We start from the raw sequence: 23232 nt of genomic DNA on the forward strand, positions 1-23232 counted from the left end.
AAGCCTCTGGCTGGCTCCTCCTTCCCACCCAGAGGGGTCCCTGCGAGGATCCCAAATCCCTGCTGTGGGACATGGGACATGGAGTCCCCAGCCCATCTGGCCATGAGAACAGCCCAGCAGACACCACCATCTCAGACCTCAATATCCACCCTGTGCAGCATGGAACACAGTCCAAATCCCAAGCTGAATGGCACTGCATTGTTTTATTTGAAGTGTCTTTACACAATGGAAAGTGCTGGAATGTTATTCCACATTTTACACATTTATACATCAACAACATCACACTGGATTCTCCTTATAAAACTGTTTCTGAAGGTTTTCCATTTACTCCTACTTACAGCAACTTCTACACTGGGGTAGAAATGAAATCATTGAAAAAATAGAAACACCACAGAGAATCCAACCCGGACTTCTGGAATTTCAAGAATCCACAAGCCTGCTGGATAACACAGGTTTTTGTTGGGTTTTTACCTTTGTTTTAATTCCATAGAACAGTGAGACAGTGAAGCTGGGCTTGGAGTGATTTCAATACCTGAAGAGATACATAAATATCACACCTGTGACAGATGGACAAACCCCATTTCCCTGCCTTTTTACTCTGTCCTGTTCCTGTCTCTGGAGCAAGGACCTGCCTGCAGGATCCCACTTGGAAGCTGGTGGCAGGAGGGATCCTGAGCAGGCACAACACGAAGCTAAAACCTCCACATCCTTGAGAATTCCTGCCCATTCATTTTCCCCTTGCTGTCAGTCAAGTGAAAACACTTCCGAAAGTTCAAGAAGCACATCAGGTACAACTGAAACACACTGAAATGAACCTGAAAAATCTGAATTTCAGAATGATTTCTACACAGGAACATCAGCAGCCTGGTTTGTTCACAAATCATTTTATCTTTTTAAATAGAAAAAAAGAAGAATCTGTCTAGACTAAAAAAGTTTGGCTATAAAATAGCATAAAAGCACAGGAGCAGGTGTTGTTATACCAAGGCATATTTTCCTCCTACTAAAACACTTAACACAAGATCACAAAATCAAAGATCTGTATTCTAAAAGATGCATCCTGGTCTCAGAAGCAGCAGATGCTCTGTCAGACACACAGGAGGCCACACAGAAAAAGTTTTCATGAAAAACAGCAAACAAGGGCTGAAACTGCATAAAAACTGGCTAAGCCAGGCAACTGATTGTCTTTGAAAATACAAAACAGATCGGAGAAGTTAACAATTAACCCTTGGATGTTTTAGCTCCTGCCAGGACCTAACAGTCACTGGATTTATTCAGAGGTGGAGGCTGTCCCAAGGACTGGAGAGGAACAAACATCCCCAGATTGTCAGAGAGGATCACACACAGCACACTCAACAGCTGGATCCGTATTTCACTCTGCCACTGTCATTAACTCCTAATTAGGGGTCAGTGCACCACCACAGACACCACAGTGGTGTTGGTGATGGACTCTGAGGTTCCTCCTCTGGTGTTCTCCTCCCTGCAGTCACCAACCCCTGCATTCAGCTCCTCAGTGTATTTGTGCCTCATGTCAAACTACAAACACAGCTGGTATTTCTGAGAAAAGCAAAGGCTAACCCTCACCTCAGCTGGCAGGGAGTCTGAGCATAGAGTGCATTTCACTAGTGTTTAACACTGGATTAACTGGAAGCTGTTGGACAGATCAGCTTTGCACTGCTGTACAAGGAACTTGCTGGAACCCACTCGTGACAGGAGGAGATGATTTCAGCACTTGGAACATCACACTGTACAACAGAGGGCAAAGGGCGACACCTTAAAAAACCAAAACACAGCCAGACTCCCTAATTGTCACTATTTCAAGTCAGGTGGATTTGCTACACTCGGGGGGACTAGTCCCTAAAATTAAAGTGCTTTTCAGAGCATTGGCATCCAAAATCTTGAACATGAGAGACAACTACAAGTCAGATCTGTTGTGACCTATAGCAGCAGCACAGACAGCAACACATGGACTCGCCGGGTGCCTGGAGCTGGTACCACTGGAGCAGCTGAGCTCTAGCAGGGCATTGTCCCCCCCACCTCCAGGGCACACTCGAAGGCTTTGGAGTCACTCAGGATGGTGGGGGGCGGGTCTGGGCGCCGTGTCTGCAGGATCTTCTGCTTGGGGTTCTTCATCTCCTCCTCCTCCTCCGTCTCGCTCTCACACACGTGCACAACCACGCTGGGGGTGGAGTCAGTCCCTGCGTGCAGCTCGTACTTCTCCCCTGGAGCAGCCACAAGAGGCAGGTTAAAAACTGCCCCCAGGAAAAGCACTGAGCTCAAAGACCCCCTAATTTCAACAACACAACCAAGTCATCATCAGTTCCCACCCCATCTTTAGTGTGCTCAACCTCCACTCTCCACCAAACCCCTGAAATGCCTTAAAACAGTCCCTGTAGCAGGTACAGCACACTTTGAATACAACCAATCTTTAATTGACATTTAGAGGAAGGGAGGGGTGTAAAAAACTCCCTGGAAAACATCACAACATGAGCAGCAAACACATTTCTAAGTGACATCATTTGTGCTGTATATTTCTGTGACATTTGTAAATTAAAAGCTACAAAACTATTGGAGCACATCAAGCCTCCCCATTTCCTGCTTTTCACAGAAAGCAAACACCACATTTCCCAGGAAGGCTTAGAAAGTTGATTATTAAACCCAAAAAGTCCATATTGGCATCCAGACATCCTTAATAGCTGGAGCTGCTCATGTGCAAGACACTGAACTTCTCATTTCTCTGTTCCTTCCTTAATCCTGAGGCTCTGAGAGAATTCAATATATGGGTGTGATGGAGCCACTCCCCCACAGTCCAGTCCTGTGCTACACTTTCAATCAGTTAAATAATTAAGTAAAGAAAGTGATGGATCATTTAATTCAAGTAAGAAACATCACATAAAAGAGACTCAGTTTGTTCTCACAGAAAAGAACAAGTAGAAAACCTCCCTCAATAACCACTTTTGAAGGGAAGTACCAAACAAAAGCAGGTGAAGGTCCCTACCTGGCCCCAGCTTGGAGACAGCACAGAGCAGGTCATAATTGATCAGAGGAGTTGCATCTTCACTCTGTTTCCACCCCACGGGGGGAGAGGCAGGAGGGGAAATCAGGAACTGCTTCACAGGTTGTGGAGGAAGGAGGTAGGACTTGTCCCCAATTTCACTGGACACCTGCAGGCAAAGCCAGGAGACAGACAGCACTAATATTCATTCCCTTGTTATTTGGTTTATTGCCCCCCTAATGCACATCCATGCCCTGCACTTAATTCAGCCTAGCTTTAAAAAACAAAATGGGTTCAGCTCTTTGTACAACACCTCAGGGAGCTGCTGCAGCTCAGAACCTGTGCAGGGGCTGCTGTGGGACCTGTGCCAATGCAACAGGGACAAAGCATCTCTTAGAAAGAGAATTTGGGACTCACTTATTTTGTTTCAGCCCCTCTGTGTGTCTGGGGGAAGGTGATTTGGTCACTGCACAGAGATTGTCCCAACCAATCTCAGCTTAAGACGAAAAACAAAACTGTGCCCTAAAATGTGACACAGCTCAGTGTAGAACCATGAGGTGATTTCAGATGTTTCCCCCTAATGAAGCTCATGGACAAATGAAGAAGAAGGGAGCAAGGACAGAGGGACAAGGTCTCTGTGTCCCACTGTACCTGTGCAAAGTAGAGCTTCAGCTTCTTGCCGCTGAAGTCGGTCTCGTGCAGCTCTATCCGAGCTCGTGCTGCTGCCTCGGGGTTGCTGAAGTTTATCCTCACCCTCCTGAAGCTCTTGAACTGCTGGAATGTCACCTGCTCATCATAGACTGTGAAAAGTGCTTCAAACCTTTCCTGGAGAGAAGCACAAACATTCTCCAGGTGCAAAATGAACAGTCTCACTTCGTGAAGATGTTTTCCTTTACTCTCCTCTCCCAAATCCCATCCATTTCCTGAATCACCTCCACCTGCACATTCCAACCTCCCTCCTTGCTTGTAAATCCTCACTCAGGGCAGCACAGCTTTGGCTCACTGGTTGCATGTGAATCCCAAGAGCAAAGTGATGTGAATGAGCCCAGAAACTCAGAATACACCAAGTGCCACCTAGTGAGAGCTGCTCAGTGCTGCAGCTGCACTGCATTGTCATGGAAATCGATTTCATGGTTCTGAAAGCCAATTAATAATTTTCAATTACGAAAATCAATTAATTTACCAGCTGTCTGATCCACAAAAGACCTCATTTACAGATTTTTTTTCTCCTCAATTATAATGTGCCTTAATACACTGAAAATCCAGACAAAACATTCAATGGAACACTGAGAGCACCTCACACTCCTTCCCCCTTACCTTCTCCTCCTGCACCTCGAACACGGCCTCGTGAACACTGCAAGCAAAGAGTGAGGTAGGCAAGTCACTGAAATCCATCATCTCTTCCAAATCCTCTTCATTTTCTCCAAAAATCATCTGCTCCTCCTCCTCCTGGTCGCTGCTGTACAGGTCTGACTGGCTGTCGCTCCAGGACTTCATGGAATCCCTGAGCATCCTTCCCCCCAGCAGCTCCAGCAGGGCCCTGCCAGCCAAAAACCAAAAACCCAAACCAAACGTGAGGACAGCACAGCTTCCTGCCCCACTGTACAGCAAATCATTTCACAAAGAACAGGAATCAACACGGAATTTGTTCTGTCCCCCAGGAATCAGCAGCACCACCTCCCCTGCTGAGGGTGGAGGGAGGACTCTGCTGCTCCATCAAAGGGAAGATAAAGTCACCCCGTCAAGAAAATGCAATTTCTCCTCCCTTTGCTCTGACAGGAATCCAAAATGACAGCACTGTTCTAGAAGCTTTTCTCCATGACACACTTTACAGTGAGCAACAATTTCTTGTTTAATAATTAAAACCATTTCCTGGGTAATCAGAACAGTCCTCTGGTATCTGAAAAAAATAACTTCATTTCATCAATGAGAGCACGTGGACAAAGTTAAATCCCCTCTCCAAAGCCTCTCCAAAACCTAAAATCTCCTGATGTCAGGAAATGTCCTTTTCCTACACCTTTCCCATAGGTAGGAGTACTTGCAGGAGTAGAAACATTAAGGAAGACAAAAAAAATGCAAATAAGCAAGAGACTAAATAAAAAACATCAGGGAGAGTATTTTTTATACAATGGAAAAGATTTTACTGGAGTGGACCTGCCACACATCCCTGCAAAACTCCTGAGGTTATCCCACTGCTCTTAGCTGAGAGCAAAACAGGTTAATTGCACCAGATCTGGGTTTGGAAAGAGTGATGGTTTGTGACACAACACTAAAAGGAGGTAGCAAATGTATGATGTTTCATTGGCAATAATCTCATTTGAATATTTGCATAATGAGGGGGGATTAACTGGGTTAATGACAGTGACTGCCCCAGTCACACCATCCCAAATCCATGGGGATCTCTGCCCAGCATGGCAGGAAGGATGGAAATTTGGGAGAACAGGCAGCTGGTGGAAACCTCAGTTCTTGTGCTTGCTGATTCATGCAAGGAGGGAAGAGAAAAGGAACAAAAACGCGCCAGCATGGTGAAAACAAAAGGCACCATCTGGCTCTGGGGAGATCTGGGCTCATCCAAACAGCACCAGGACACACAGACACCCAGCCAAGCTCTGGTGACTGGGAGCAACATTCCAGCCCTGGGTTTTGATCCCACATTGCTGAGGGATCAAACCACCCAGGCCACAAACACTGCTCCAGCACCTGACCCCACAGCCCAGGGGATGGGGGGCCTCCAGCAAGGACAGAGCAGCGCTGGCAGAGAAAAAGAGAGTTTGGAAAGTCAACTCAAATCCTTGGATGAATGGTGAATCAAACATGGAGTGAGGACACACAGAGAACTCGAGATTGGGTCAAGTTGGGGCTGTCTGAGCCTCACTGCAAAACAAAATCAGGGCAGCAGTGACACAGACAACACTGGGCTATAGAAGCTACTGCTATTATTTTGCATTTCTTCCTCTTTTTTAAATTAATATTTCATAATAGTTCTGCTGTTTTAATCATAAAGCTCATGGTTAATTCTATTTATTTTCTCAGATAACTGATTTTTCATTACTTCACCCAAATCAATTCAAAACACCTGATTACTGAGCAAGGCAAAAGTCTCCAACAGCCCCCTGACATCAGGATGAGACAGGTGAAACTCAGGTATGAATATTAATTAAGAAGTACAGTGAGCAACAGCCCTGTGAGAGTGATATTGAGTAGACTGGGTAGAAGTATTTACTGTGCAATTGTTAGAAAGCATTAAAATCAGAAGAAGGACACTCCAGACTTGACAGGTACGGGAATGTGATTATCAGTGCAACAGCCAAACTGCTCTGCTTCAGGAGAAAGGGAATTTCTTCACTTATCTCCTTGGAAAGGTGAGAGATTCCTATTTATAAATTGTTTGATGTGAATGGAGGTATGCAAACCTAAGTTATTTATTACAATCGGCTTATTCTTGTCACAGCATTAACAGCAATAGAATTATAAGCAATTTCATTGCAATGCTCATTAGCAAACTATTGGATCACTCACTCCCTCATAGATTTCAGATTAAACAGCACAATTTCAGGGAGCCCAAGAACTAAAGCCACTGGGATCAGACCTTTCACTAAATCCTTTCTCTGAGCATTAACACCTGCTTATCGTATAAATACCAGCTGACAGGGAAATGCTTATAAACAAACTCCCCAACTTCACAGAAGGCTGAAATTCATCTGAAATGAAAGCCAAGCAGCTCCTGCCGTGGGGAGCTGTAGCTCTCCAGCGGCACGGGCAGCACCGGGGAGTTTTCCTCGGCATCCCCTGGAGCAGCAGCTCGTTCCCAGTCACATCCCAGCGCTCCAGGGATGTGAGGGCTGCGAGGCAATTCCCACGGGAGCGGTGAAATCTGCTCTGGCAGGGAGCGCGCAGCACAAAACCCTGCCGTGGGCGGGCGGGGATGCCCGGAGCAGCCTGGCTGCCCTGGATCCCCGGCGTGCCCAGGCCAGGCTGGACCCGGGGGCAGCGCAAGGTGTCCCTGCCATGGCACGGCTGGGATTTCAGCCTTCCCACCCCGACCATTCCACGATTCCAAACGCCGCCGGATCCCGCAGAGCCCACGGAGCTGCGCTGCCCCAGCGCGGCGGGACAAGCCCGGGGCGGGGGCCGGAGCCGCGGATATTCTTTAATTCCAAACCCCCGACGCTCCATCTCCGCCCTGGGAGAGGATGAAAACAACTTCCCCACCCGCGGCCCGGCCCGGGGGCTCAGCTCACCTGCGGACGGCTCTGCCTGAGGGGCGGCGGGGACGCGCAGTGGCCGTGTGGGGCGGCGGGAGCGCGCAGCGCCCGCGGGTGTCCGCGACAGGCGCCGGGAGCGCGCAGCGCCCGCGGGTCCCGGGGCGGGGCGGCGGCGGGAGCGCGCCTGCGCGCGCGTGCCCCCCTCGCCGCGCCCGGGAGCTGAGGGGTGCTGAGGGGGGCCGGTGACCCGGATGGAGAGAGGGAAAGCGGCGGAGGAGAGCGGGAGGGAGGGCTGAGGGAAAGGGAGAGGGGCGGGAGCGAGGCGGGGCTCTGCGCATGCCCCGGCCGCGCTGAGGGGTCGCGGCGGGTCCGGTGCCCTGAGGGGCCGCGCGGTGCCGGCCCCGCCGCCGCCTCCCCCGGGACGCCTCAGGGGAGCCCCAAAAGCGCTCCGGGGACGCTTCGGGCGGTGTTTGCACGGCACTGAGCCAGCCCTGGGAGCGCACCGCCCGCTGGGCCCCGCGGAGCGGCTGGCCGGGGTCCCTGTGGGAATGGCTGAGCTCAGAGCGATGAGGATTTATTTTAAAATGCTGCAAATCGCCCTCGGAGCAGCTTCCGGACGAGGGGGTGGCGGCTGCTGTGGAGGAAGGAGCTGCCCAGAGCAGCTGGGGCTGCCCCTGGATCCCTGGAGGTGTCCAAGGCCAGGTTGGAGCAGCCTGGCACAGTGGAAGGTGTCCTTGCCATGGGATGAGATTTAAGGTCCCTTTCAACCCAAACCGTTCTGGGATTCTTTGATTCTTCCCCTGGCATTAATCGGGATGGCTCTGCCATCAGCCTCGGACAGCTGCCAGCTGGGAACAGTGACAGTTTGTGTCCTCCTCAGAGTAAATCACAGCTTAATCCTGCCATGAGATGGTTTCAGACAGCCGTCATCCGAGCTGGGTGCACATCAGTGCCTGTGCACGCTTTCCTCTATAAAAAAAGCACAAACCAACATCCTTTCTTTGGTCTTTCACAAATAACCTACACAAAACTATTGAGTTTCACTGACACTAATATTGAGTTCAACAGCTTCGTGTCCTCGCTTGGAAAGACAGAAAACAGCGTGGGTTGGTGATAGAAGTAGTGAAATTTCTGTGGCTAAAATATTTGCTTTTAAATTTCAGAAACAGAAATGCTGAGCTGGGCTTCTCTACCAGGTGATTTGTCCACCTTCCCCCGTAAGAAAACTGCCCAGCAGATGTCACTTTAGCAAGGTAGGATCAGTCTCCCCTGTCCAGGTAAAGACATTCTGCAGTTCAGATGCAGTGCAAATTCAGGAGGTAACAGGTTACCCTCCATCCTCAGCCCTCCCCTGCTGCAATCTCCTGCTTTATCGATTCAATACCACATTTTCCTCCCTGGACAACAATAGATTCTACTTTAATACCACTAACTGCAACATTTGTGTCCACTTCAGTGAATTTTAAAATACTTTGTCTCTTGCAGTAACACCTCGTTTGTAGCACTCCTGCAACACTCCCGACATCAATGGCACATCTTTGTATCAGCACTTAGAACACTTGTGGTGTAACCCACTAACCCTTGAGTGGTGAATGTTTACAGAGTACTGCCACTTTTCTCCGAATTTCTGGGGATTAGGGAATCCAGGGGTTCAGTGAAGTGCAGCTCTAACACCGAGGCTGCCCTCGGGTTGTTTGTCTTTTCTCCCTTTGTGGTTTGGGACCCCAAGAGATACATTTAATTAAAAGTATCCTGAGGGTCATCCTCTGCTTCTCCCCATGGACTGCAAAGCCATCTGGTGAGTGTTAATTAGGTTGGCAAGCAGTCGGTGAAGCCAAGTTGCCACTTTTCTGTATCCCAGACACACAGGGGCCCTGTGCCTGGGGGATGACAGCTGCCACAGCTGCATTCCCAGCTGGACATGTCAGAGAAGCTCAATTTCAGTACCAAACAGCACTAGTCAGGCCACCAAACATACAGTGATGTTGGGTTGTGTCCCTACCCCTTTATTTGGATCACAATTTCAAGCTCTTCAGAACATTAAATGCAAAATGTTTTTTTCAAAGCCCTGTAAAAGGAAGTTTTAAAAGTAAATTGCTCAATTCCTGCATCTGACCCCAGCTATGTGGAGACTCTGAAACTGGGAGCATTAGTAATGCTGTAACAATCTCATTTCATTTACAATTATCCTGTTAGAAACAGACAGAGATTTCTTTGAATACACACTTTAGTCACCTAAATCCTGTCAGCTTCTCCCAAGACATTTTTGGTCAATTAAAGCTCTACCAGGAGCATGGAGCAAGCCAGCATTCCATAGGTTTTACCACAATCTTTTATTCAAAGTTTGGTTTCATTTGTCTCACCTGAAAGACAAATAGAATTAAACAGACATGCAACATTGCCTGTGAAAAATGAAGCAGTTGTCCTTTATAGTGCAAGAGTGAAGCTTGATTTATTTCCACATTTTAAGGTGAACAGGAGAACGTTGTAGGCAGATAATTTTATACATTCAGCTGTGCTCCACAGAGTTAAGTCACACATAAAATACACACTGAGGATGTTTTAAGTGCTCTGGTGAATTGAGAAGCCACACAAGGTGGAGGCCAGAGATGTCAGTTCCCACTGGGTGAGGAAGGCAGGGGTGAAGCCAAGGAGCTGCTCCTTCAGCAGTGCTGGAGCAGCTCCTGGTGCTGAGAAACCCCTTCCATGTGGAATCTGGGGGTGCAGGGTCCTGCATCAGCCCTGCAGTGCTGACATTCACAGATCAGAGTGTGCTGTACAACACTTAATTAACTTTGCACCCTGGAATGTGGCACAGGGCTCCTCTCCTTCAAACCTTCCTGTGCTGTAAAGATTTGCTGCAATCCCAGGCATGGCCACTGTCACCTCAGACTAACAAATATTCTGTGAAAAGCTCGGTGTGAGGGTGCAAAACCCTTCCTGTTTCAGCTTCTCTGGACTAGAAGGGAGGTGAGGAGTTTAATTCACTCCTGAAAGAGCACAGAAGTCCTTCAGTCAAGTTTAAACAAGATACTTGCTTTCTCTGGGCCCTGCTCATGCCTTTTCTTAGACTAAAGAGCAGAAAATAACATTTTTTGGAAGACTGGGAGAAAAAGCAAGAAAGAGGAAGGTGCATAAAATTGAAAAAACAAACAAAACCAACCCCATTTTAGGATTCCAGTGCTGAACAGCAGCAGCAAACTGGAGTGAGTGCAGTCCCTCAGTCCTACCCCTACATCAGTCAGGGAGCTGAGGCCCATGGCCAAGGAGCACCCCAGGCTCCACTGCTGTGGCACAATGATCAAAAATATTGTGATTTATGTGCTGTAGAAACAGACACCACCTCCAGTGGAGGCCTTTGGCAGGGAAGTTTCCAGAAGCAAACAAAGGAAGATTTCCCTGTGGCTGCAGGTAAAGGGAACTGTCATTATTAAGCAGAATTATCTGAGCACACAGAGACTGTGTAAATAAAACATGGTTATGTAAAGTTTTGGAGCAAGACTTGCCTTTAGAATCTTTGCAAAGAAAGGGCCAAAGGCACACAAGAACACAACAGCTCAGCTCGTGGCTGGGGGCAGTTTCCCCCAGAGAAGGGCTGAGGGCTCTGTGCAGGGAGCAAGGGCAGCAACAAGGGGGAGTTGACACTAAAGCACCCCTGAGCAGGCCAGAGAGCAGCCTGCAAGGCAAGCCCAGCACCTCAGAGCACTCCCTGGCTCTGTGTCCATCTCTCAGGGCCTGTGCTGAGGAGCAAAACCCAAACCAGGGCTCAGGGCTGCCAGGTCTGTGCTCCAGTCCCCTGCTGGCTTTAAACCCTGCTGAGAACTGGGACAGTGCAGTGGCACACACAGGACACACACACATCACATCCTGATCTGGGTGTCAGCAGCCACTTAGGCCCTCCTGATGAATTATTTTGTACCACCTAATTAACCATAGAGAATACTGCCGTGGAACAAGTGTGTGGTGTGGCACAGCTTGTTTTCAGACTCTGTGTTCTGTGACTGCAGAACCAAGAGGTCAGAACAGGTTGATGACATGGGAAGAGATAAGGGAAGGCAGCATTCCTGTGCCCTTCCCATTCAGCCTCCCTGCCGTGCTTCATTCTGCATTGTTAGTGAACAAAAGCTGCCCATAAATTCACCAACAATCGATGGCCACCTCCAAAGGCAGTAAATCAGTGTCACTGCACCCCAGCAAGATGAATGGCCTGGCAGCAGGAGCCCATTAACATCCTTATCTTGCCTAATCACAAATCAAGTATCGAGGGTGAAAGGAAAGCTGTTGTTTCTTGAGGTTTCCCAGGTTGCAGTGCAGGGGATGCCATTGATAAGATCAGAATTGTGCCCAGCTGGTGAGGAAACCTGGGTGCAGCCCCAGGGCACCTCCCCTCTACAGGGGGAAGGGTATTTTTCTAAGCTGCACAAAAATGCCAAAGCAATCCAAAGCATGCCCAGATGGAATCAGTCTGCAGAGCTGGCAAAGCAAACAAATGCAAAGGAACAATTCTGTTGTCATTTACAACAACAAGAACCTAGAATAATCATGTACAGCTCAGGGGAGTTGTTGGGAATTTCTGGTAGTGGGAACAGAAACTGGCCATGAGTCAATTTAACAAATAAAAATAAAAATAAAGAAATGCAGAAAGACACCATTCCAAATCTAAGATAATCCCAAACTCCATGGTACTGGGGGAATCACTTAAAAATACACAGAACATGAGCACTATTCCTTTCAAATAAAATTCCAGAGTCCTGGAGACTGCTGTGCAGACAGCCCAAACCACATTGAGTGGAATTAAAATTCAGTTTACCAAAAAAAAAAAAAACAAAAAAACAAAACAAAACCAAAAAACAATTTTAGAGCAGCCAGTGCTATCAAAGTGCCAGGATAACCAGTGAATGTTGTACTTTCTCCTCCTCACATGACAGTTCCCCATTCTCCTCAGTATCAGCTCCTGGCCATCTCCTGGAAGCTGGAAAAATAAATATCAAAGTACACAAAGCTCCATTATCCTCACAGGCCTCAATGAGTGCTGGGCTGTGCAACTTCTCTCCTTAGGTCATCCACAATAGTAGACAAGTATTGTTTTTCCTTTTTTTAGAAGAAAGAAAAAGGGGGAGGACCCCAGCTTACATCACCTAAACTGAGCTTTTGAACTAAGGAACTTAACACCTTTAAGTAGCTGGGACTACTAAAGTTGGAAATCCTGCCTCAATCGGAAAGAAAATAAATAAACATGATAAAGAATTCAGGTTTTGTCCAAAATTATATAAACTCCCCACCAGACACAGTCACATCATTCTCATTTCTCCTTGTCCTCATCCTTTATCTCTGCACCATTTAATCCAACTTGAAGCTCCTGCTATGAAATCAGAAAACTGGCAAATAATCTTTGTTCTAAGCCATATAATCCAGTGGTGCTCTAAAAACAACCCCATCCTCAGTGCTTATGTTCCACAGCAGAACAGAAGTGCCCAGAATTGGTGGTTTGAAGGGATAAAGTGTTCACTCTCACCACTTCTGCTGCTCTAAAGACACAGCGAGTTCCAGTGTTGGTGCTTCAAAACAATTCCATTTATTGCCATGTCAGGGGAGCTCCATGGTCACAGCAGGATTTAGAGCCTTCCTGGAAATCTGTCACAGTCCCTGTAAGTGACAGATTAAATCCTGTCCTCCTCTCTCTGTGAGCAGTTCCTGAAAACTTATCTGGAGATGAAACCACTCCCAGCAGGGCTGAAAACTGCACAGTCACTTCCACAGCATCTCCTCCATCAGTTCCACAGTGCTGCACTCACTGTCCACCATTCCACACTCCCAGCCAGCAGAACTCCATGCACAACTGGGATCTGCTTCCCACCAAGTGCTTTCAACTTCCCAACCAGAAAAAGTTGTTTATTTTAATAATCAACCTGGAAAGTTCAGCTCGAGACGAGCTTAAAACTCCTCTCAAGGTCGGCTTTACACTCGCTTCTATTTGAACAGGTAAATAAATAAAGGTCAAACTCCTGACGACTGCCATCAGTCCTGGAAGGTCCCTCACTCCTTCTTGCTGTGCTCCAGCACCCTGTAGGGAGGGGCAGAGCCTGCCCTGGAGCCGTGCTGCTCCTGCACGATGGGCAGCGTGGCTGGGCTGTACATTTCTGGCATGCTGTCGTTGTTCTCCAGGGCGCCGTAGGAGAAGGAGGCTTTGAGGTCAGGCTGCACTGCAATCCCTTTGTCGTGCATGTTCTGCATGCCTGCAGGAGCAGAGGCACAGATTAGGGACAGAAGTGCATTTCTGCTGCTCTCTGTTCAGCCAGGAAATGAGCAGCCCCTGAGGCTCGGTGTTAAATCAAAGACAGCATGGCTTTGTGCTCAGCACTGGAGCAGCTGATGGAGAAATAAGCTCCCAGTGAACGAGGGATGGCTCTCAGTTATCCATCAAGAGCTGCAGATCTTACAGCCCACCAGAGAGCTCAGCTGTGCTTCCTAAAGGAGATTTCTGCTCCTCTACCTCCCTTCTGAGCTATCCCCAGAACTCAGTTCATCCTGCTGGAGCCAGCCCGATGCCAAGCACGTGCTCCCACCAGTTCACATTGCCAGATAACAGCTCCTGATCCCCCAGCCCTGAGCAGAGGCACAGCCTGAGCCCCCCTGTGCAGCCCAGCTCTTGAGCAGGGGCATGAGGCCTGACTTGCTTACCTGGCATGGCATCCATTGAGATGTAGGGCTCAAAGGGGACAGGCTTCTTCCTGTTCCTGGTGATCAGGAAGACTCCCAGGAATGCTATGAGGCACCTGAGGGAGGAGAAAGAGAAAGGGTCCCTGAGATGCCTGGTGAGGGAGGGCACAGAACATCCCCTGTGCTCTCTACAGAATTCAGAGCTGCAAATGCAGAAGTCCAGGGCACTGTCCAAGCTGAGCCCCCCTGAGCAGCACTGGAGCACCCCCAGCAACCAGCACAACTTTATCAAACACATGGGAAAGTTTTCATGGTAATGACTTAATTAACCATGACTAACTGCAGGGGAAAGAAAGCACAGCAACATTTGGTTTTGCTTTGATGGAATTCCAGGATTTAGCAGGCTGACCTTTGCAAGGCTCCCTGCAAACACACCAACAACCACGGATCTGGATTGTCACAGAGCAAGGTGCAGCTCACAACAATGATCTCCCAATTGTTTGGGGATTTTTGGATCTGGATTGTCACAGAGCAAGGTGCAGCTCAGAACAATGATCTCCCAATTGTTTGGGGATTTTTGGATCTGGATTGTCACAGAGCAAGGTGCAGCTCACAACAATGATCTCCCAATTGTTTGGGGATTTTTGGATCTGGATTGTCACAGAGCAAGGTGCAGCTCAGAACAATGATCTCCCAATTGTTTGGGGGTTTTTTTCTGTACTTATCTAAAAGCCATTTGAGAATGTCCCCTGATTATGGAGAGCTAATTACACCAAAACACTCAGTTACACAGGAAATGTTTTACTGATCAGATCTGCATTGTGCCTTCTCCATGCTCTAAAAACTCCACAAGTCAGACACAGTTCAGGGAAGGTGCAAAATCTGAAACAAAGTTCCCAGAGAGGGTCTCCTTGGGTTATTTTACAATTCTTCCAGATTCATGAGCAGGCAGCTTGAAAACCAAGCCATATGCTCAGCACCCCAGCTGATCCCCAGGATTTAGTGATTAATTGTTGTGTAATTGTGCATTACCAAGGGTTACACGACTTTTTCCAAACACAGCACTGAGCTCTAAGGGCCACTCTCTGCTCTGCCAGAGAGGCATTTTTAAAACAGAATTGTATTTTTAAGATTTGAGCCACATGAAGCTCAGTTTTCTTTCAAAGAAACCTGGAGCACTTACCCCAGTGCAAACATACAGATGTGGAGAACATCTTCACCCATGAAGTCCAGGTAAAAAGTTGCTCCTAGAAAAGGAAATCATTCATTACATCTTCCCAATTCCACCTTCAGCCAGAGCCCACATCAGCCAGGATTCCTATTTTTATAGCCAGCACCTTTGTTTATTTAATGATCTGAAAATAGGTGTCCTGATTTCTATTTTAACACAAATTACTGACAAATCTTTTCGAGTTTCACTACCAAAATAGTTCTGCTGGTGTCACTAACAGAGATATAAATGAACGTGTGCAGCAAAAACAAGAGGGACTATTTTGGAATGATGAAACAAATTTGATTTAACTACAAAAAGATGCAAACTCTTGACCCCAAACAACAACAAACAGCTCCAACTTCTAGAAGTGTCCTTGATGTCCTGGGTGGCAGCAAGACACGTTCTGCCTCCTGGTCTTCACATTCTTAATGTAAAGAAAATAAAGTCAAAAAGAAATAACAAGGAAACATTTTACCTGCAGATCTAAGAACACATATGGAACAAGGAAGAGTCTCAAACATAAATTCCTTGCACTTTTAACAAAATGACAGCACTGAACAGAAAATTTTAACACAGTCTACTGGGATAATTCACATTTTTAAAAAGGAAAAAAAAAAAAAACCAAACAAAGCCAGTGCAGATGAGACATGACAAAAAAATAAGAGTCATCATATTGCTGAGTATTCACCTTCTCAGGAGGATTATTTCCCAAAATCTTTTACCCTTTTTTAGGAAGGTTTGTGCAGTTACCTGCTGAGATTGCTGCTGTGGTGGAGAGGATGTAGCCAATGCTGGAGATCTGAGCTGAGTCATAGAGCTGGGAGGCTTGAGCTAAAAACCTGCAACACAATCACAGGCAACAGGGGCTGATTGGGAAGGATCCTTTTTTTGGAAACACCTTTCAAAAGTGATGCATACATTTAAGGAAATTCATTCTTTTTCTCACTGAGCAGCAGCAAGCCTTGGAATGAATAAAAAGGACAGAAGAGGGAGGTTTGTGGCTGCACTGAAATTACTGCCCCAACCTCAGGGCCAGAGTGTCCCTCATATTTTGAGAAGCCTTTTACCCCTGCTGCTACCAGCTTTTTTATGTTATTGCAAGTACAAAGGGGAAAAAACCCTAAAAATAGACACAGTGATCAACAACAGTGATCCTGCACTTTGATTTTAGGCAGACAGATACTGCATGTGACTGACCACCATTCCAGTCCTAAAATTGTTTGGCAAATCCTTGGCTGGTGGCATTAAACCACATGGCAGTGTCACTGTGGAAAAGGAATGACCCCCCAGGCTCCTGGACAGATCACAGGAAAGGAAGGATAATTCTCTACATTTTAAGGGGGATTTTTGGCATGGTACCAAAGAGCTCCCCACCCACACCCCAGAGAATGGCAGAGAAGGAGAGGAGTCCTTACGTGGCCTGGTAGATGGCTGTGGCAATCATGCACACCAACATGATGTAGAAGATGGGCGAGTCCAGCTGCAGGGTGCCCTGGATGGACACCAGCACCATGCCAGCCACTGCCTTCACTGTCACCACCGTCATGGAACCTGGGGGCACCACACTCACCTGGGGCAGCTGCAGCAGGCAGCACCCCCAAACCCTGCCCCTCCTCCTGCCGGGCCAGACAAGGCCTGCAAACTGCCCGTGTGCCACCAGCTGTGTGCCACCAGCTGTGTGCCACCAGCTGTCTGTGTGCCACCAGCTGTCTGTGTGCCACCAGCTCTGCCCTGTGCCACCAGCTCTGCCCCTGTGCCACCAGCTCTGCCCGTGTGCCACCAGCTGTGTGCCACCAGCTCTGCCCCTGTGCCACCAGCTCTGCCCGTGTGCCACCAGCTGTGTGCCACCAGCTCTGCCCATGTGCCACCAGCTGTCTGTGTGCCACCAGCTGTGCCCATGTGCCACCAGCTGTCTGTGCCACCAGCTGTGTGCCACCAGCTGTGTGCCACCAGCTGTGTGCCACCAGCTGTCTGTGCCACCAGCTGTCTGTGTGCCACCAGCTCTGTCCCTGTGCCACCAGCTGGGTGCCACCAGCTCTGCCCGTGTGCCACCAGCCCTGCCCGTGTGCCACCAGCTGTCTGTGTGCCACCAGCTGTCTGTGCCACCAGCCCTGCCCGTTCTGTTCCCCACAAACCCACCACAGCAGCCTCCCCTCAATCACTGAACCCTTCTCTATTTACACAGCTGGGAGCATTTTCTGCTGTTCTCAGTGTTCTGCAGTTACAGGATGGGAGGATAGAATTTTCCTTTTGGTTTGGTTAATAAAGCCAAAGAAGTGTCCAAAACAATAATCAGGAAGAACTTTCCTTTCTTCAAAGTTGGGCCATTCAGAATTAGGGAAGTTGTTTTGTAATTCATGAAGCCTCTGAGGCACCACTGAAATCCAGCCCCAAACAGCTCAAAAAACCAAAAAAGAGTAAAATAAAAGACACTGCAGGAACTGAAGGTGCATAAAGAGCAAAAACTGAGGACTGGACACAGATTTCAGCATGGCAGACTTGCTATTAGTCATCCTTTTAAAAGTTTAATTGATTACAGTTTCCATTAAAAAAATATATTAAATGTAGAAATCCAAAGTCAGTGCAGGTCCCACTGTGGGATATCAGAATCCCCAGGGACTCAGTTGCACAGGGACAAGCTGGGGTGGCAGAGCATTCCTCATTTCTTTAACCACACAGCCAATCTCCACAGAGCTAAGACAATTTTTGTAGGTCAAATCCTCTCTTTCACCCCCTGGCTCAGCCCTCCTTGCACACTCAATGCCACCCTTTGTGTGCCCAGATTAAAATTAAGAACACTAATAAATAACCTGCACTTTCTGTGCTTGGCAGATTATTTGTCTGCTGGGGAATAACCCTTAATTGTTCAAAGGTCCTAAACATCAGCTTCAGGAACATTTCTGGAGGAAATCAGTGCATTTGATGGCATTAATTAAATCAATATAATCCCCTGCATGCCTCAATTTACTGTTTAAAGGTCTTCCAAGTCCATATCAACTTACCCAGCAAGGCCACCAGCAGGAGAATAATGACAATGTAGTTTGCATTTCTCTCCTTGTAAAAATACAGGAGCAGACAGAAAACAATGATCTCCACAAGCTCCAAAAGAGAGAAATGAGAATATTAGAGATGCAGAGCACATGGGGCTGGCAGTAAATGAGATTCTGAGCCCATCAAACATCAGAATGGGGCAAATCAAAGGGAAATGGGGATCCCACACAATTAGAGACAATTCAGCATCATCTCAGATTCCAGTCAGAGCAGCTTCTGGCAGAACAGGAAACACAGGGCACTTCTGGTGCTGGATTCATGGCAAAGCAGCTGCTCAAACAGTCCTGGCTGAATATTCCCAGGAGAGATCTCAGTCTGCTTTCTGCACTGAGCTTCCACAAGTGATCCCTGGGGCAATGCCAAGATTATCTTCACTAAAACACAAATTTCATGGGATTTTCAGTAAGAGATTCTGGGCCCAGAGAAAGTCAGTGTGGCAAAAGCCCAGATTCAGGCACCAGTACATTTTCAAAGCCATTTAATCCCACAGAATTCAGAGAAACAAAAGGAGCTGTGCATGTGTCTGACACATGGAAAAGCTGTCCCAGGTGAACACAGGGAACATTGGCAGCAACCAGGAGAAATAAAGCTGGAAATGAAACTGCCCCCAGCAGAAACCCCCACCCTCCACGGCCCCTCACCATGTAGAGCAGGAATGGCCAGCTCACTAAGTGCCTGGTGATGTTTTCTGCTGTCATCTTCTCGTGGCTGTTGGGTCCAAATGTCACCAGCAGGTAAGTGCCAACAACTGCCAGGCCACAGCCCACGAAGGACAGCACGTAGCGCCCTTGGGCAGCACAGGAACAGGAGAGGAAGGGTTAATGAGGGACTGGGATGCTGCAATTAATGAATTAATCCCACAGCACCATCACTGGGTGTCCCTCTGGCTGCCCCACCTCCAAAATCTTGCAGCCACCAGGGGCAGTGAGAGCTGAGACAAAGTTCGTACCAGGTGGCATCTGCCAAATAAATGAAACTGCAGGGTCTGTGATCCTGCCTGGCACTGCCCACAGCCCTTCCCCACTTCTGCAAACACCTTGGAATTCATGGAATTCATTCCCTTGTGCCTGTGCTGCAGCTTCAGCCTGTTTCTAAAAGCTGTGAGGTTCAGGGGGTCTGGCACAAGCCAGGAAAAAGATATCCATTTGTAATAAACAGTGGAAGAGATGACACATTTCATCCAAGATGTGCTAATGAGACCTTGCCAGCCCTGTAATTATAATTCCTGAGGGCCCATGCTGTGTGTGATGAACTGTAAACACAGAAGAAAAATGAAAAGAAACTGTGGAACTTACTCAAGAATTCCTTGGGCTTCCATTTTTCTTTAATAAATATAATTCCTATGATTGCACTAGCTATGAAAGAAAAGAAAAGGAGAGAGAAACAGTGAATTCTGGGGTCAGGAGCCTCCCAGAGGAACACACTGGGCTCTGTCCTCCTTACCCACAACAGACACTGCACTGAGGGGCACAATCAGAGAGAGGGGGGCAAAGGCGTAGGAGGAGAACACTGCCAGCTCCCCCAGCAGCAGCAGCAGGAAGCCACTCCACCACGTCTTGGTCCTGAAGTAGGCCCGGGGGTCTTTGGAGCCTGCCAGCCTGATGTGGCTGTATTTCTAGGCAAGAAAACAGACATGAAGCAGCTCTGTCATGTTTTGTTTGTTTGTTTCGAGGCAGGATGGGTATTTGCTTCAGGGCACTCACCTGGAGGTTGAGGGCAATGCTGCTGACAAGGTGCCCAAAAATGGCCAGGAGGGCCCCAATCAAGTTCTCCTGCAGAAACAAAGGGAACACACAATTATGAAATGATTAAATGATTAAATTCAGCCAAGGATCCCAGAGGGGTCTGCACACTCTGCAGGAGAGCAGGCTTTAAAGCATTCCTGAATCATGGAATAGCCTGGGCTGGAAGGGCCTTTAAAGGTGACCTGGTCCAACACCCAGCTGGCAATAAAAGCTCTTGTCTTCCTGCTGATGTGGGACAGCTCAGAGAAGTGCTGTGCCTGTGCTCCACACCTGTGAACTCAGCTGGAAGATAAGACTCAACAGCCACTTTCTCCAAGAGACTTCAATCAGTTTGCAGTTTCTCAGAGAGGAGCAAGATAAGGCTAAAAATCCCCACACATCACTCATTCTTGCCTCTGAAAAACTCATTTATGAGGATTTTATTGCCCTGGAATTCTGCAGAGAAGGATCAGGAACCTCTGCTTCCCAGCTCTTCTGCTCTTCTCCACTTGTGACAGCTGCTGCCTCAGTCACTGATTCAGCCCATGTGATGAGGCAGCCCAGTTATCACAGATTTTAATCTGCTTTTTGTATAAACCAGTTATTCCCAGAGTCCCAGGAGGCTGCTGACAGCTCCCAGCTTCTTCTGCACTGGCATCTGCAGCTCAGCAACAATTCTCATGCTCTGAAGATGGAATTTGAAATGAAGAAAGGATGTAAAGCAGGCTGAGTCACACAGGAGATGCAGAGGAGGACTGAAGAGAAGAGCCTGAGGCCAGCAAACATTTGTGTGCTCCCAAAACTGCCTAAACCTCATTAAACATCATTAGTACTGCTCCTTCAGCCCAGTCCTTGGGTTGATTTGGGATAACCCAGCTCCCATTCAGACGTGAACAGGAATAAATGCACTAATCTTGATTTTCTCATACACAGAAGAACTTCCAGATCTCAAATTCGTAGCAGCAGAACAAAAACCTCTTTATCAGAATGCACAAAAATAAGATTCACCCAAAGGGCTTCACTCAGAACCACCTGAGAGGGGTTCCCAGACAGAGAGAGGGTGGCAGGAGGATGTCACTGTGTGCCCACAGTGCAGCTCCCTGGGCTGTCACAGCCTCAGGCAGCCAGGACTGCAGTCTCAAAGGAAAATAAAACCCCTTTTTGCTGAGATTCTCTGAGCACCTTCAGAATCAGGGCTTCAGAGGGAATTTATGTGCTCCCAGCTGGAGAGCAAGGAGGAATTGCAGCCCCACGTCCCAGGCAGCTGCAGCCTCTGCAATTCAAACACAGAGGACACAGAGCAAAGCAGCTCCTCTGCTCTGTCACTGCATGGCTGAAGGGCCCCTGAGGGACTCAAACACCCCCACAGCTCCTCTGCTCTGTCACTGTGGGACTCAAACACCTCCAGAGCACCTCCTGCAGCTCCTCTGCTCTGTCACTGCACGGCTGAAGGGCCCCTGTGGGACTCAAACACCTCCAGAGCTCCTCTGCTCTGTCACTGTGGGACTCAAACACCTTCCAGAGCACCTCCTGCAGCTCCTCTGCTCTGTCCCTGCACGGCTGAAAGGCCCCTGTGGGACTCAAACACCCCCACAGCTCCCTGGCACACCTCCTGCAGCTCCTCTGCCCTGCACACGCTGCATTCCTCCCTCTCAGCACAGGACAGGACACCCCAGGAAGGGCTGAATTCAAAGACAGAGCCCTTTCTGCAGGAAATAACCCCAAAGCAGCTCACTGCAGCAATCAGGGCCTGCTGGGGATGGAACCCTCCCTCAGGGCTGGGCAGCTGACCTTGTAGGAGAAGGAGTCTGTGTGGGGCTGCACAGAAACTGCTGCTGTGGCCAACGGGAGCTGCTGGAGCTGCACACTGAGGCTGTTCCCTCCTTCCATTTTGGGGTTTTTTCTTTGCTTTTCAGCTTTCTTGATGCTGGAAGTTCTCTTTAAAGAAGAGACTTGGACCCTGCTGGAGCCAAGGTTTGGTACCAGTCCCTGCCATCCATCCTGGTGCCTTGGGCAGTCCAGGGGAGCACAAGCGAGTCCTGCTGCTGCCCTGCCCTGGCTCGGGCACAGAGGGGTAGATGAGCACGGCTGCCAGCCACCCGGTGAAGGAGCAGGGCTGTGTTCCTTCAAGGTGAATCTAAGGGAAAAAAAAGAAATAAAACCCAGAGAATTAGATCAAACTCAAAAACCTGCAATGAAGGACAAGCCACAGAAACACCCCTGGAATCAAACTCAAAAAAGAAAAGCAGATTTTAGATATCTTAGAAAGCCTTGGGCAGAACCTCAGGGACTGTGCTTTGCCAGCTCTTGTGCCCTGGCTGGGCCCGGGGGTGACACCCTGCGCTGGCATCTCACAGCACCACAGAGCTCCCGAGTCCTGCAGCTCGGCCTTGCCCGTTCCTCCTCCCCGGAGCTCCGGCGGGCGGGGAGCAGCGCTCCGTGAGCCAGCCCGTCCCGCGGGCATGGGCACAGCCGGCCGGGCAGCCCTGCCCTGCCCTGCCCGCCTTCCTCCGAGCGCCCGGGCAGCAGCACCGAGCCCCAGCAGCGGCCCGAGCGCCCCGGGCACAGCAGCCGCGGCAGGGCCAGGCCAGCCAGGCTGAGGGACGGGCGGCGAACCCCGCTCCCAGCGCCCGCACAGCCCCGGGCCGCGACACCGCGCCATCCCTCCGGTGCGCCGGCCCCTGCTCTGCCCCGGCCCGGCCCTCACCGGCCCGGCCCCGGCCCTCACCGGCCCTCACCGGCCCCTGCTCTGCCCCCGGCCCTCACCGGCCCCTACTCTGCCCCCGGCCCGGCCCTCACCGGCCCCTGCTCTGCCCCGGCCCTCACCGGCCCCTGCTCTGCCCCGGCCCGGCCCTCACCGGCCCCTGCTCTGCCCCGGCCCTCACCGGCCCCTGCTCTGCCCCGGCCCGGCCCTCACCGGCCCCTGCTCTGCCCCCGGCCCGGCCCCGGTCACCAACTCCGGCTCCCGGTCGAGCGCCGCGGCCGCTTCCTGCCCGCCGCACCCGATTGGTCTCCAGCGCTGTCAATCAAAGACCCGGCCCCAATGTGCCGGCGAGGATTGGCTGCCGGGCGGAGGTGGGGTCTGGCCCAGCCTATGGGCGCAGGGCTGTGAGGGGCCGGGCGGAAGAAGCCGCGTTCCGCCGCTCGCTCGGAGCGGGATGAGGCGGGCCCCGCCCGGTGCTCCGAGGCGCTCCCCGGCCCAGAGCTGCAGGGACAGCCGCAGCCTCGCGCCTTCCTCCCCTTTGCCTCGGTGGTCCCCGTTCCTCCCGCTCTCCCCGTGTGCGCCGCTCCCGGTGGCGCGAAGAGCAGCCGGAACCACCTTAAGGTGCATGCGCAAAGCGCCCCACCGATCCACCTTAAACCAGCCGCTGTGGCGCTGAGAGCTCG

The 23232-nt window shown here is 49.6% G+C and overlaps 2 protein-coding genes and 1 long non-coding RNA gene across 10 annotated transcripts in view; 1 reads left to right on the forward strand and 2 right to left on the reverse strand.

The window, feature by feature from the left end:
- The window catches only part of LOC135285711 (uncharacterized), a 28470-nt gene extending 11980 nt beyond the window's left edge, over positions 1-16490 (forward strand). Inside the window, exons 1-4 of one of the 4 annotated variants that reach the window (XR_010350438.1) lie at positions 4532-4825; positions 6026-6125; positions 8361-8450; positions 15803-16490. This is a non-coding gene — a long non-coding RNA (uncharacterized LOC135285711). Of the gene's footprint in view, positions 1-4531; positions 6137-8360; positions 8451-15802 lie in introns of those variants that run through there. The other 3 variants (XR_010350437.1, XR_010350435.1, XR_010350436.1) reach the window with 3 other exon arrangements.
- On the reverse strand, positions 185-4504 carry RCAN3 (RCAN family member 3). 3 transcript variants are annotated; one of them, XM_064398284.1, is made up of 4 exons: positions 4310-4504; positions 3644-3778; positions 2996-3161; positions 185-2219 (listed from the first exon to the last, which is right to left on the reverse strand). In XM_064398284.1, the coding sequence occupies exons 1-4, from the start codon at positions 4502-4504 to the stop codon at positions 2011-2013; spliced, it is 705 nt and encodes a 234-aa protein (XP_064254354.1). In that variant the 3' UTR covers positions 185-2010. The 3 variants fall into 3 exon arrangements, with proteins under 3 accessions (XP_064254354.1, XP_064254353.1, XP_064254352.1); XM_064398283.1 differs by having other exon boundaries at positions 3644-3817; XM_064398282.1 differs by having other exon boundaries at positions 3644-3838.
- Positions 9512-23122, reverse strand: NIPAL3 (NIPA like domain containing 3). Of its 3 annotated transcripts, none has more exons than XM_064398279.1 (12): positions 22763-23122; positions 21637-21982; positions 19825-19893; positions 19565-19736; positions 19417-19476; positions 18763-18908; positions 18073-18169; positions 16486-16621; positions 15821-15909; positions 15041-15104; positions 13879-13973; positions 9512-13433 (listed from the first exon to the last, which is right to left on the reverse strand). In XM_064398279.1, exons 2-12 carry the CDS (start codon positions 21733-21735, stop codon positions 13234-13236), a joined length of 1227 nt encoding a protein of 408 aa, XP_064254349.1. In that variant the 5' UTR covers positions 21736-21982; positions 22763-23122; the 3' UTR covers positions 9512-13233. The 3 variants fall into 3 exon arrangements, with proteins under 3 accessions (XP_064254349.1, XP_064254350.1, XP_064254351.1); XM_064398280.1 differs by lacking the exon at positions 22763-23122 and adding an exon at positions 22584-22627; XM_064398281.1 differs by lacking the exon at positions 22763-23122 and adding an exon at positions 22521-22548.
- Between the last annotated feature and the right edge of the window lie 110 nt (positions 23123-23232).

Source organism: Passer domesticus, chromosome 24 (genome assembly GCF_036417665.1).
Source record: "Passer domesticus isolate bPasDom1 chromosome 24, bPasDom1.hap1, whole genome shotgun sequence".
NCBI classification, from domain to species: Eukaryota; Metazoa; Chordata; class Aves; order Passeriformes; family Passeridae; genus Passer; species Passer domesticus.